Consider the following 14,524-nt stretch of genomic DNA (forward strand, 5'->3'; position numbering starts at 1 on the left):
TCGCTTCGTTAATTACGGTCATAATCAGTCTGATTTTAGTAGTCAACTGACACAACAGGCATCAAAACAAGGACAATATTTTTATCAGAAAACATTAAACCACTTGCATTAAACAAGATTGGATTATGTCCAAGATTGCTCAAATGTCATTTGTGAAAAACAGAAAATACAGTTGGTGAGAGATTGGAGATTGTAGTTATTGTAATTTAGTAGCATATAAAGTGAACAGATTTCTCATTAAGTGAAAGCAGAGCATAAAAGACACAGACACAGGTTTGATCAGTAAAAAGGTTTACTGGCACATTATAGTTGTAAATATAAGCTACCATACTGTAGCAGGTATCACCCGTTACATTGTAAAGTCTTAAAAGGGGGTGGGAATTCTGGCTAGGACAGCGTCCTCCCTTTAAAGATTGTTTTTTTTTTTTTTTCATTGCCCTCTGAGCATCAATTAAAAAAAAAAAAAAAAGTCTCTGTAACACCAGAATCAGGTATGACATTCCTGACCGTTGATCACATTCAGATATACAGAGAAACATGTTAACCATGGTAAAGCTGCAAATCAAACACTACAAAGCTACAGGCCTCCCCTTCTACTAATGCTGCATTCACCAGCAAGCTTCTTTTTTTTCCTTTTTTTTGGTATTTACATAATAATGAAGAGGCACTTGTTGTGCCAGTGTACGCCTACAGGAGAGGTCAGGGGTGTTCACTTGCATGTTCAGCTGTGAAGCATTGCTTAAAGCGTGGCCAACAGAGAGGTTCAATCTATGGCTTCACCACCAAGTTTAAAGAGTCCGGCAGCATCCCCTTGTGGCCATGATAGCAATGAAGGCAAATCCACAGTGGAGTCCATCAGTGCAATGGTTCTGATATCGGGCCCTGCCAAAGCAGGACTCCAGGACAGAGTATGATGACTGTGCCTGAGCCAGTGAGAAGAGGTGCTGGAGTTGTTTCAGCATAAATCAAAGCCATTTGATCACGGTATTGTCTGCAGGAACTGAGGCCACCCCATGGTCTTTGCTGTGTTGAAAAGCTGCTGTTTTTTCCTGTGTTTGAATCACTACGTTCACTCAAGCATCTAAACAGGCACGCTCTTTCACTCGAATCAAGCACACGAACTTAAAGTCACCAACAAACAAGCAAAAATAAAAACTAACTCAAATAAAAATCACACAAACATAAATTAATGTGACAAGAGAGATATCTTGGAGATATCATGCGAAACCTTCAAGCACGTTAAGTAGTCAATGTTCTGCAATGTCTGTAGGAGAAAGCATTAAAAGGACAGTTTCCTTATCATCAGTGCTACTGAGTTTATGACTAGCTGATGCTGTTCTTAACTCAAAAACGATCAGGGAAAAATTAAGTTCAGGATTTATGAGGTTTAGTCAAATTTAGGGCAGTTTGTTAATACTTATGCCCTAAGAATGTAAGGTAATATAAACAGAATATGAATTACAATTTCTCCATTCCAATGTAAATTTTTAAATTGTAATTTAAAAGGGCTTTTTGGCTAAATATGGACCTAGCCTATCATTTCTCTAATGGTATCCCCTTGAAGTTAAAAACTTAAAAGAGTTTAAGAAAAACAAAAACATAAAGAAAGCAGTTCAAAAAAAACTTTAATATATTCATATTTTTATATAATGTACTTTAAACCAGACAATCTGGCTTGCAAAATTTGAGAAATGGACAAAAAGGGAGGAAAACTCAACAAACAAAAACATGAAACAGAAAAAAAAAAATGTTTTGATGTTCTTTTGTCACGACTTAAAAAAAAAAGCGAGATCTCTTCCAGCATCACAACATAAAAGTTTGAGTCAGCTTCTCTCAATCATGTGCCTTCACGACTAAAAGTATGCAGGTTTTCTCTTGAAACTAATACAGCTGATGTTTGGGCAGTTCCTCCTTTTTACAGATGAATTAAAGGCAGGTTGAACAGGTCACACTATTGCTTCAAACATACAACTACATACATTTTAAGTGCTCAGACACTTAAGGAAACAAATCAGGTTCTAAATGTGAAACGTTGAATCAAATCAACAAGATAAATGTCCAAAAAGTCACTTTGAATGATTTAGACTTTTTTTTTTAATGAAGGGAGAAATTAAAAGCTAGGTTTAAAAATACTTAAAGACGTTTCACTGATATAAAAAAAAATATATTGCTGAATAACCATCTCAGCAAGGGAGGAAGTTTTACAGAACAAAAGACAGAGTAAATACTTAAAACGGGACATTTTTTGGACAGGTCCAGGAAAACTGGGGTCAGAGTTTTATTCAGTCTTTATCAATATGTACACATGGAGAAACTAGCCTGGATTTTCTTTCTAGAAAACCAGAGACTAGCTGGAATCTGAGTTTACAAACCTGGACTCCACGTGAATGAGCGCTGCATCACATTATCGAATGCAGTTTCGACAGCAAAGGTAAGCCATGCAATAAGGTCTGTTTGTTTGTCTTGACTGAGACAATTTAACAGCCAGCAATCAGAACAGCAATCTTAAACTACACGGCTTCAAAATGAAAAACAGCCCACTGAGTGTGTTGCGTAGTGTGTCCTCTCTCGCCCATGTTCCAGCAAAACGTTTAGTTTAAAAACATGCATAAAAACGACACAAATGGATGGCTGACGATTCAAGCTGTTGTTCACTCGTTCCTCTTGCGCTCTCTCTGCACACACGCATACATTCATATCCTCTCGCCCATCCGCATATACACCCTGTGCAGTGCAAACACCGTAATGGCAACTCTCCTCATCGTCCCCCGTGTCCTTGTCCCCCCCTCCCCCCCCTGCTATAGGAAAACCCTACACTTGATTTGTAACAGCAAGTTCCAGAAAGGGCACTTGTTATTTTTCTTTTTAATCAAAAAAAAAAAGAAAAAAATTTGAAATATGGCTTTACATTTAAAACCGTAACTGATAAAATAATAATAATTAAAAAAAAAGTTGTTTCCCCTCCCTCAAATATTTTTCATTTTCCAAATTCAGATTACACTTTTTTAAATTCTACCAAGTTTGATGATGTAAATATGTAGTTTAAGCATGGGTCATTTGTTGTGCGTGTGTGTGAGGACCTTAGGTACAGCTGGTAAAGATGAGGGACTTGCTGGCATAACCTGGTTTGAAGTGTAAAGGCTTTGATGTGGTGTTGCAGAGGTCCAGCAGGACGTGCAGAGACAAAGCTGCCAGTCTATTCAAACAAACCTGCTGAGCTCGGTCAGGCATGGGCTGTGTGTTGAATTCATACTTTATAAACTATATATTTTTTCTCCATAATTTACCTGTAATTGTGTCAAAAGACAGAATGAAAAATGTGCCTTGTGCCACTTTTTTTTTTTTTGTTTGTTTTGTGTCATTTTTTTAATTCCTCACCAGTGCAAGGGTGCATGTGGGATTGGGATTGTGATTGTGTGCCAGCCTGCCTGCTTGTTCATGAGTCTTAGTGATCATTCCCGTATGCTGGCAGAGTATGAGAACTGAGGGAAGTGTGTACGCTGATCTGAATCCTCAACATCTAAGCTGTCATCTGGAGTGTACACACAGAGAGTGAGAGAGAGAGGGAGAGGGAGGAGACAAACATTGGAAGTTAAAAACAGATGTAAAAGATCAGAGTTACACTCAAAAATTCAAAGCATATTTGCTTACACTTGTCTGGAGGAGTTATTGTAATAGATTGTGCTGTGAACTCATCATCGAAGTAACGGGTGTCTGTCTCTGATGTTACTTGGGGCTTGAAGGGTGGGATAAGCTGAGAAAATAGACAAAAAGAAAAACAATCACTTTACAAACTGCCGCCTTATGTTAAGTATCACATCATATATTTCTGTTTCAGTCCTCTCACTTTTTTTTCAATCACGTCCTGCCAGTTTATCAAGGCAAAGAACTTGTGGGTCATTACATCTTTGGCATCGTCTGGTCCACCTCCAAGCCTGTTAAAGGAAAACAACATTACTATCACCGCCATGTATGTACCGGCTATAAATAAACACGCAAACGTGGCTATCAGAAACGAGCAGCGAGTGACGCTGAACAGTTTCAAAACAAATTTAGTGTGTGTTTTTTAGTAAGCCTGCAGGCACAGCTCAGGGTGCTAATATTAGCAGTTCTCCTGCGACTAGCAGAAACATGGGGACTTGACCAAAACAACAATCAATTATGTGCCTGCTTAAAACCATTACCCAGAACCGAAAACAATCAGCGAGGTACATGGGCTGCAATAACATTATTACTTTGTTTATAGCTGAGCTGCCAAGCACACTCAGCAAAACATTAACTGCAGCAAAGTGTCAACCCCAAATAAAGAACATTTTCTGAGGCTTTACAGCTCTTTCTTTGAGAGATTAATCTATCAGCAAATGAATGAGCACAAACAGCAGATCTAATTTTATTCTTATATTTTTAAATCACCAAATCCCAACATGAACATTTACTCCTCCTTAAACAGTCCAACAAAAGAGATGATAACCCACGGAGACAAGAATTTTAAATGATAAAATAGACGAGTAAAAATAAAAAATAAAAATTTTGCTTTATGCCTGGTTTCCTGTAGCACCTTGTATCTTAACACAGTGACACAAGCACCAATCGCTTTGCTTAGTCAACCTATAGTGGCGTTCAGAAGACGTTATCTGTGTTTATTATGTGTGAGGTTGGTACGAACATGTGCTGGTGTTTACATGAGGTGTGTTTCCACTGCAATAACCTGTTTCAGGAACCAGGGTTGTTTTCCTGGGGATATTTCTGAACCTCTATTGTTTCCTCTAAGAACCAAAGCCAAACCAGATTACCAGGAAATCTACCCTAGTAAATGGTCCTGATAAGGAGGCACATTTTCTTAAGTTCAACAGGAGTAATTCAATGTTTTTCTTACATTTAAATTTCATAATATAGTCAGTTTTTCAAACTTTCCTAGACATTTCTCATAAATGGTTTGTTGTACAGACTACAATTATTAAAATTTGTGAATGTACCAAATTTAAAGGGATGCTTCCAACATTTCAAAGTGTCAATGTGAAATAAAAACAATAAAATGGAGATTTTGACAACAGAACGTCGGCCTTTAGCCCTTTTAGTGTGACACCGAAGAGGAGCGCGGTGAATGCGGTTTCTGAAACCATACACAAAAAAACCTCGCGTAAGCGCACGTGGGGTCAGTGCGACCTGTCGGTCCAAATGACCCGGTCTTGCAACCGGAGCCGATTCTTTTCTCTTCTCTGCTCCTAAAGCATGTAAACAGGAAGTCTACAGCAGTTATGCATTTCATAAAAAGGTGAAAGACGTCTTTAAAACATGTGGAGTGTAATAGATGGAACAAAATTAATCAGTTAGGGATTTATTGTTGAAGATTACGGCTTTTTTCATCACAATTGGAGCCTTTCTAATTACATGATTTGTCATGACTTTTAGTGACAAACTACCTAAAAGCCCCTAAGTCAAGTGGAAAACCTAATTATTCAGATGTTATATGTCTTAAAAAATTTGGTAACACTTGCAAAGCTGTAGCTTTCTTTAAGCATGTGTTTTATTTAAATAGAAGCACAAAAACAATTAGTCTTCCTGTAACACACACTTATATATGATTGGAATAGTTTAGTTTTAAGTCATACCTGCACAATTTCCTTTATTTGTTAATATTTGCTATGAGTTATAAACTACAGTGAATCAGATCACCAACCTTTGTTTGGGATCTTTTTTCAGCAGGCCTGCCAGCAGGGCCTTGCCCTCCGGTGCCAGGGTCTTCGGGAAGCGGATCTCCTCCATGAGGATGAGCTCAAACAGACGCTCGTGGTCCTGGTTGTAGAACGGTAACCGGCCACACATCATCTCATACATCACCACTCCCAGTCCCCACCAGTCCACGGCACGGCCATAGTCGTTGTCCTCCAGTACCTGACGGAGAGCAGAAAAAAAGGAACATTCGATTACGAAAGAAAACAAACTTAAAAAAAAAAAAGGAAGTAGCCATGAAGACCTTTTGTTCTCTGGTTACGTTGCCATTTTAAATGTAATTACTTCACATAAAGTTAAAGAGCAACTCTTAATAATTTAAAAATAGGCATACACGTGAATGCTAACTACTAATATAGTTTATGAGTTTATCATACCTCACAAAGCAAAATATATAAATTCTTTTTTTTTATGACAGTAATGCAAGACATAAATGGGTTTAAATGATATGATGTTTACTCAGTGTTACTCTTTATGTATCATTTCCCATTTTTTTTGCTTTTCAGGTATCATTTTTTTAAACGTCACCCTACCAACACGTTTCTGTTTCCTTTTCTGATCACCAGAAGGACGAAGACTTTACCTCTGGCGCCAGGTACTCTGGAGTTCCACAGAAGGTTTTCATGGTGGCACCGTCTGTAATTCCCTCCTTACACAGCCCAAAGTCTGTTATCTTTATGTGGCCGTCTTTGTCCAACATCAGGTTCTCCAGCTGCGCATGAAAAGATCCAATTTAAAGTTAAATCACTTCAGCAGTATGGCTGGCAGAGAAATGGAAAAACTAGAGAAAGCTTTCCTCCTGCACCTTTCTCTGAAGGTTGATCTGCTGATTATGATTTTTACTGTTTCTCTTTTGACTTTCTGAGGACTATAACACTTAAGAGAAGATATATGCTGCAGGTTTTTTGATTCTAACACACAATGTAAATTAGATGCAGGATTATTCCTAGAATAAAAGCATATTTCCTTAACATTCTACAAAATAAAACTACAAAACTGCATCTAAAAGCTTATGCTGGAAATGGGCCCATGAGTCCCAATAAGGCTTATTTTATATGAAGAAAGATAAAATAAGCAAACATAATGAGTTGATATTTATTGCCTGAAACTTGACCGTTTCAGTTCACTGCCGGACTGATTGGTTTTAAATAGAGATGCACCAATGACTTTTAAACCAACAACTGCTCAAAGTTCAAACTGAAAGAGGAATAACTGAGCTTCAGCTTAAAATGCTGCGGTTTCACACTGCAAAAAATCTCCCTCCCTCTTGAAACTCAACAGCAGTCCAATCACTCTGAACAGTTTACATCTATTTATCACAATCTGTGCGTCATTAAATCAAGAAACAAATTACCTTTAAGTCCCTGTAAACAACATTGCGTGAGTGTAGATACTCCAGTGCTGATACTATTTCTGCACCATAGAACCGTGCTCTATCTTCTGTGAATATTCTGTCCCGGGATAAGTGAAAGAAGAGCTGCAAGAGAAATAACAATTTAAAAAATAATAATAATCTACAAGTCACGTGTCAGAATATGCATATTCAACATTTAAAGCCGTCTTACAAACTTAAAAACAGTAAAAGCAAACACGACATTTGCCAGATTTTTTTACAGCATAGCTGAATTTTAAAGCTAACTATACTTTTCATTTCAACCTCCACAACAGTAATATAGAACTATGATAACAAAAGGCAGAAAAGGAAGCCTTACTTCTCCTCCATTTGCATACTCCATCACGAAGCATAGCCGGTCGTGTGTTTGAAATGCATATTTTAGTGTCTGAAGAAGAGAGGAAAATGCGTGACTGGGTTTGAAGGATAAAACAGTGTAATGCTTACAAACAAACAGCTCAAGTACAGGTGACCCACCGTTAGAAAAGGATGCCGTGTGTTTTGGAGAACTCTGCTCTCTGTAACTGTGTGAGCCACCTCATCCTACATGAACACACACACATGATTTTGGTCCATGTGGTGACAGAAAAACAACATGCTACTTCTCCAACACAGTTTAAAACAAAGACTTTAATGTGATAGGATTTACTTTAGCAATGATGACTTCTTTGCGGAGGATTTTCATGGCATAGTACATCCCTGTAGCTTTCTCCTTAACCAAGATCACTTTTCCAAACGTCCCTTTGCCCAGCAGCTTCAGGTAGTCAAAGTCACTCATAGTCTGGAGGAGAAAAGATGAATGTGTTTACTGTCCAACTAGCCTGAACTACTTTCTGTTTTTTAATGTATTTTCAACCAGAATCAATAAGCTGGACATTATCTCAAACACCGGATGATGTCCGATGGTTCTAGTTGTGTGCTAGAATTTTTTTTTCATTCTGATATAGAGGGATATGTTTGCACTGGACGCAACATTTACAGAATACAATTTGAGTAAAGGTTGGGGAAAAAGAGAGATAAAGAAATATTTAACAATAGGTATAAAGCTAAGACAGTCAGTCTATAAATAAAATCTATAAAGCCAAAGTCAATTTCAGGTTAAGAATCAACGCAAAAAAAAAAAAAGAAAGATAAAACATTTTGCTCCCCTTTATTTAAAGAATGCCCCCACCACCACCAAAAAAAGGCTTTGAGAAAGAGGCTTACAGTTTGAACAACTTGCTCAATAAAGATGAGCTTAGCTGGACAAACACAGCAAGCGATTGGCTGCCAGGCACTGCTTGAGCAAATACTAACCACTTTTGAACGGGATTTGCACATAGCAATTTCCATCTCCTCTGCGCCGCTGCTGTCGCTGGGTGAGCCAAATTTGATCTCCATGGGCTCCTCATCCTGCTGCTGACTCTTCAGGCTGTTTGCTACTGTCTGGATCACCTGCATCCATTCCTCCCTGACCCGGAAGGAAGCAGATGTCGACCTCGTCAAATCGAATCTTATTCCATGTCTAAATGACTCAGTGAAATGAAATCAAGTGACTGTGTGTGACAAACTTTTAAAACATCTTTAGTGAGATGAATGTTAAACTGAACAGTCCAAAATTCAGGGTTAAAATGTGATCAACCAACCTAACTTTAGAGGATAATCTTTGTGTTTTTCAGCACGGAGCCTCTGGGATTTTCTACCCAATTTTCTTCGGTTGGAATTAAATAATCAGGTCTAATCTGGCACTGAATCCTATTTTAAGCAGGATGGATGTTCCTACTTTCATAAACTATAAGGATTTATCTCTACGTAGTAAAAACTACTTCAGTGTGTTTAAATTTGCTCTGTGTCTTTCTATCTTTACTTCCTTTAAAAGAAGTCAAAGTCATTACCAATCAAACATGTTAAACATAGTGCTGCAAAGACACTGTAAACATGTGGTTTACGCTCTCATACATGTGGTGAGGAGCTCAGAAATGATGTTTGCTGGCTGTGTGTAATAACAGGCCGTCTAGTCGACATCCCAACAAATGTTTCACAGAGCTGACGTTTCCTTCTTTAAATGATTTTAGCTGACATATGTTTATGTGTGAGATAATAACATGCAAATATTTAGCTTGTGTTTCAGCATGACTGGTTTCAGTTTCAATTCACCACAGAAATAGAAGAAATGTTTTATATTTAAAATATTTTTTTCCCCCCGCTGGTTCAGTGTGGTTGATTTTTTGCATTTGTAAGCTCGATTTTTAGTTGTTAAGAATTTTTTTTTTTTTTACCCATTTTATTAAGGTCAAATTTATGACAAGTCTTACCTCTCGCTGTTGGTCTCCACATGGAAAGTCCGCTCTATAACGGTGGTCCACTGCAGACATCGAATTACAAATGTGTTGGGCTTGGGGCGCTCCGTCTTCATCAGCTGGCACTCTACAGAGCGCAGACACATCAGACACTCCAGACAAAACATGAAAACACAACGGCAGCCGGACGGGAAGCCAACCTGCGACGGAGAAGTTGTTGAGCGGTGGGAGGCTGAGGTCACTGGACACCTCCGGCTTGTCTTTGTATCCGATAAAGGATCCATCGCTCTTCAGGATGAAGTAGCGAGGTCGCCATGTTTTGATGTATTCACCTGGACACAAAAACACGAGAGATTGTGTCAGCGTTTCACCACTTCGTCTTTTGATATTTCTTTAATAGAAGGATGGTTTGGACTTTAGAGTGAAGTTCCATGAAAGTATCAGTCATAGTTTACTCATCTCTAACAGAACAACGTCGTACTGCCATTAACTTTTAAAAAAAGTGAATAAATCTTCAGAAGAGTGTAAGGCTAACAGCTAGTCAGAAGAACCAACTATTTTAGTATCTTAAAAATGTTTCTCCAAGGTATACATTGCTACGTCAGTCCCTCCCGAAAGTTGCGGCATTGATTGCAACTATTACTGCTCCTTCACTCATAATTCGCAAATTTTGCGCAGACTTCAAATTTTCAAATCAGACCAATCACGTTAACGCTTTCCATCTTCTCTGATGAATTCTGACCAATCCCTGAGACTCCTTAACTTTCTGTCTCACAATGTCTCTTGAAAGCTGAACCATCAAGATGAAAGTGTGTTTTATGCTAAACTGTAACGTTCTTCTTTTTTTTTTTTTTTTGTCAAAAACCTCTTTGAGATACTCTGCGGGTTTTTCTTATACTGTGTAAACTTATCTTGTTAACATCAATAGCCAATATGGAATTATTCTTTTGCACTTTGACAACTCCTCAGGACGTAATTTCATTGATATTAAGGGCACTATTTATACAAGATAATCGAAAGCGTTATTTGCGCTCAAAATTTCAACTATGTTAAGATACTGTCTTTTTTGTGTGCAACCATATTATGGCAAAAATAAAGCTAAAAAAAGTAAAACTTTGATAGCGACTTTTTGAAAAAAAAGTGCAGCAAAATCAGTAACTTTGGACCATGATCACAAAAACACATCTCAACATCCTGGAAGGCTACAGAAGGGAATATTAATTGTTCCAGTCTCTCTAAAGACTGTCTTTAGGTTTGTTATCTTTCTCTAAGTCGAAAACATTCATCTTGTCACAGAAGGTTACACTGACAGCTGATGGTTGAATCAGTTTGACTGATCAGTGGATGAATTCATCTAGATATTTCCAACCCAACTAAGAAGGATATGGCTTTATTTTACAAGAGGTAAGATAACTGCAGCTACTACCTTCACAAAATTTCTCTTACAAAAATTTGTAAAGTATCCCTTTAAGTTTTCCCTGTGAACAAAAACCAATGTGGAGTCTTTAAATGGTGGGATCCCTCCTTGTTTCAGCACAATTAACAAGTCAAGTCAGCATTTCCATGGGGAAAGGACCGGGTTCGACAAGGCAAGTCTGCATAGCCCACTTCATATTAGTTCCCCATCTTATATTGAGAGGTGTGGAAGAAATGTATTTTTCTGGAAATTGAAACTTTACTCCTGGGATGAGAGTAATAATGACATATTATATATGCCCCAGTACACTGTGTGCCATTAGGTTTACTGACATAAATATTGTGAACCCATTAAATGATGACAACAGAAGGAGAAGAAAAGAGAAACTGTGAAATATAAAGATAGACAGCATACTGTTAGAGTTATAATACATTGTAAAGAGAACATTGTAAAGAGACAGCATTGCTTTTTGTGTCTGACAGCTCAAACATTAAAGCTGAAAAACAGCCATTTTGTAATGAATACCACATGTAGGAAAATAACTTCAAAAAATAGCTTTAGTTTGGCACTGAGCTACCAAACCGTGATAATGTGACATCAGAAAAACACTAATGAAGCAAGCTTATTGTTTCTGACATGAACTACACTGTCATTTGTTGTTTAGTAATCTATAGTTTGTTGAAAATGGACCCAATGCAACCAAGCGTACTCATAAATATAACGTTTTCACACATTTGTTGAGGTTTTTTTGACACAAAACTAGCAAGATTATTTAAAAAGTCTTTTTTTCCCCCCTTTTTGTTATAATAAAGGCTAATGGAGCTTTTCATAATTTTACTCTTATTGTATTAGTAGACAGGCTAACTTCCTGTTTGATTGTTTCTTGGAAACAACACAATCCACAGGACAAAACAGATCAAGGAATTGTTGAAGCTCATCACTATAAAAAATTGCAATAAAACTTAAAAGAAAGCTAAATGGCAAAACATACTAAATTTTATAGTGCTTTTAAAGTCATATCGACCACTCAAAACACTCTACACTCGTCACATTCACCCAAACCCACTCACTAATGTGCACACCTCCAGCAAAAAAATCGTTTCTCAATAGCAGAGGCTCCAGACTCTCTCTATGAATGGAAGCGAAAAATAAGGAGCTGGTTTTCATTAGGCTACTATTTCATGCTGTATGTAACACACATATGGATTCCAATATATTTTGCTACTGTATATTCAAATATTTTATGATAGACACACAGAGCCTCCTACCTCTCTTGTGGAGCCATCCTTCTTTAACAACAGTGACTTCATCCATGCTGGGGCAGAAGGCTGTTGGGGCAGGTAGGGGGCTGCAGGGAAGCTGATGGAAACTGGTCTTATTAGGTAAGTGCCTCACAGTAGCTTAAGATTATATGATACAACACCTGGAGGACAAAACAAAAAATAAAAAAAAGACTTGTGAAGAAAAACAAACTGTTGATTAAAAAAATAAGCATCTTATAAAGAGATTAGGAGAGCACTCTACACATGTATTTGTAGTCGACATTAGAAAACACAGCCACGGGCCATAGAGACATAAAGGAAAAGAGAAAAACAAACAAGACACAGAACCCAAAAGAAGTAAAACTACAACCTTTGAGACAAAAGTTAAGACATAAAGTGAAAGCAATGTATGAAGGTAGCATATTTTCTCTCACATGTCTCTGAGAGCTGACAACATAGCAACCTACTTGGAAAATAAATCACCCTCTTAAGCACTCTGGTGTCCTGAAATACAACTCCACAACACTGAAATCTGCTGAAATCTGCACACCATCATCATAAACCAGTTCGGTTGATCATGCAAAGCTGCATATTGTAACCTTGGTCTTCTAACCTTTATGGTATGTCTAAAAAAAAAAAAAACTAAAAAAAAAACATGGCTGCTGTTTTTGAATTCCAGTGGTGCCATGTAAACCTTATAAGGTGCTCCAAGTCAATGATCAAACAGAGAGAACTATACAAAGCTCTTCATTTAAAATGCAACGGTCTTCTCTTTTGATTTTGGTAACTGTTAGTGGACAGCCCAGGATCCAGGGTCAGCCCAGAATCAACAGCTTAAGTTAGATAATAGGTTTACCAGAATTTCAGGGAAATTCAATGAAAATTACAGAGCTAAAAACAATTAGACATAAGAAAACACTTTAGAAAAGATATAGAGTGGTACAGTGGAGAACGTCATAAATAAATAAAGGCAACAAAAACCCAATATAATATAAAAAGATAATATGTTAGGTTTCAAAAAATCTTTAGTTATAATAAAAAAAATCTTCACGCAAACATGAAAATGTTGGGGAAAAAATCCAAACCAATCATACATGTCAACATATTGCTTGTTGCTTTTTTTTAACCAATGTGGAAATAAAATAATAAATAATTATTAAAATCCCCTAAAAGCCATATTGAGCAGACACGTTTTTAGTTTTCTTTTTTAAAACATACGGCCGCAAAGGCTGTTTGAACTGCTTTGTTTACCAAGATAAAAACAGATAAGGCTTCTCTCGACTTCAGACCTTTTATAGCTCCCCATAGTTATCTACGCTGCGAGTGCACAGAGTACTACTAGGTAATTGCTTTTTGAGATAGTAAATAAGAAAGCCAACCTTTCACTGTAAACAGGTTTGTCCTCGCAAAGAAAAAAAAACACATGACAGTTGCTGAAGTTTACGCAATATTGTTTTGCGGCTTTAAAACCACAACTAAGCAGGAAAAGATACTGAACACGTATAGACAGCAAATAATGCGTAAAACTACCTTTTTTACAAACCCATACATTACTACAATCAGCCCACTGTAATACAGTAACGTAAACACAGCCACAGCGTTGGAGGGTGGTAGCTAGCTAACATAGTCACCAATCTTTCAGCTTTTTATGTGCATTTAATGTGCTTTTAATGTATTATGGACATGACTAATATAACCTTAAAGGTATTTCAAACAACATTAAAAAATACGGGCAAAGACCAGAACACTGACCAAGGGCGCATTAAGATCAAACAAGGCATCTAGCCAAAACATATTTTTAAGCTAACAGCTAGTTAGCATGTTAGCCACCTGCGCTAGTTCTCATTAATATCTACCCTTACCTCGACTTCGGAGGCAAAGAATATCCGCAACCGTGGCTTTCCGAAGATCCTCTGAGCTAAGCTGCACGATGCGCCGACAAGTTACGGTTGGGAGCTTGTGTGTACTGAACTCTGTCAATGATCACACAGCTTTAGCGCACACTGCTCACCGAGCTTGTTTTCTTCTCTCGCAGCGGCGGAGACGGGCAGGAGCGGCGGCGTGCTCGGTCAGAAGCTGCGGCACTCTTTTACCTAAGCAAGCAGAGTGGTGTATAAAGTCCACTCAAGTGGGAACGGAGGTCGTTATTGGTGGCCGAACCGAGTTTATAACTTAAGACAAACAAGCCGCTTCTCTCTACGGGTTTAATGCGGTTAGTCGCTTGCTTAGCACAGAAGCCCTCCGTCTGAGTGTCACTACCAACAGCCCTGCAGACGCACACAATGGGAAGTGACGTCCAGCAAGCAGAGGGTCCACTGTACCTGAACGGTCGGTGTGAAAGTACACCACGTACTGCAGAGTGACCTTAACCTCAAGTCGTCTATGCAAAGCTGGAGCAGACTTTCTGACACACGGGCTGGGTCAAAAAAAAAAATAATAT

The 14,524-nt window shown here is 38.0% G+C and overlaps 1 protein-coding gene across 2 annotated transcripts; it reads right to left on the reverse strand.

Moving 5' to 3' along the window:
- Positions 1–274: 274 nt before the first annotated feature.
- On the reverse strand, positions 275–14,376 carry akt2 (v-akt murine thymoma viral oncogene homolog 2). 2 transcript variants are annotated; one of them, XM_028044970.1, is made up of 14 exons: positions 14,096–14,376; positions 12,091–12,245; positions 9,606–9,737; positions 9,421–9,532; positions 8,423–8,576; positions 7,776–7,907; positions 7,604–7,669; positions 7,446–7,514; positions 7,088–7,210; positions 6,317–6,445; positions 5,681–5,895; positions 3,848–3,935; positions 3,652–3,754; positions 275–3,532 (listed from the first exon to the last, which is right to left on the reverse strand). In XM_028044970.1, exons 2-14 carry the CDS (start codon positions 12,134–12,136, stop codon positions 3,453–3,455), a joined length of 1,449 nt encoding a protein of 482 aa, XP_027900771.1. In that variant the 5' UTR covers positions 12,137–12,245; positions 14,096–14,376; the 3' UTR covers positions 275–3,452. The 2 variants fall into 2 exon arrangements, with proteins under 2 accessions (XP_027900771.1, XP_027900770.1); XM_028044969.1 differs by having other exon boundaries at positions 13,947–14,376.
- Between the last annotated feature and the right edge of the window lie 148 nt (positions 14,377–14,524).

This window comes from Xiphophorus couchianus, chromosome 18 (genome assembly GCF_001444195.1).
Source record: "Xiphophorus couchianus chromosome 18, X_couchianus-1.0, whole genome shotgun sequence".
Classification (NCBI taxonomy): domain Eukaryota; kingdom Metazoa; phylum Chordata; class Actinopteri; order Cyprinodontiformes; family Poeciliidae; genus Xiphophorus; species Xiphophorus couchianus.

Excerpts from the sequence above, each read along its gene's own strand:
- akt2 (XM_028044970.1), bottom strand. The coding sequence starts at position 12,136 with ATGGATGAAGTCACTGTTGTTAAAGAAGGATGGCTCCACAAGAGAG. Across the intron at positions 5,896-6,316 it reads CAGAGTACCTGGCGCCAGAG|GTACTGGAGGACAACGACTA; the intron begins GTAAAGTCTTCG and ends GCTCTCCGTCAG. Across the intron at positions 3,755-3,847 it reads AGGACGTGATTGAAAAAAAA|CTTATCCCACCCTTCAAGCC; the intron begins GTGAGAGGACTG and ends CTATTTTCTCAG.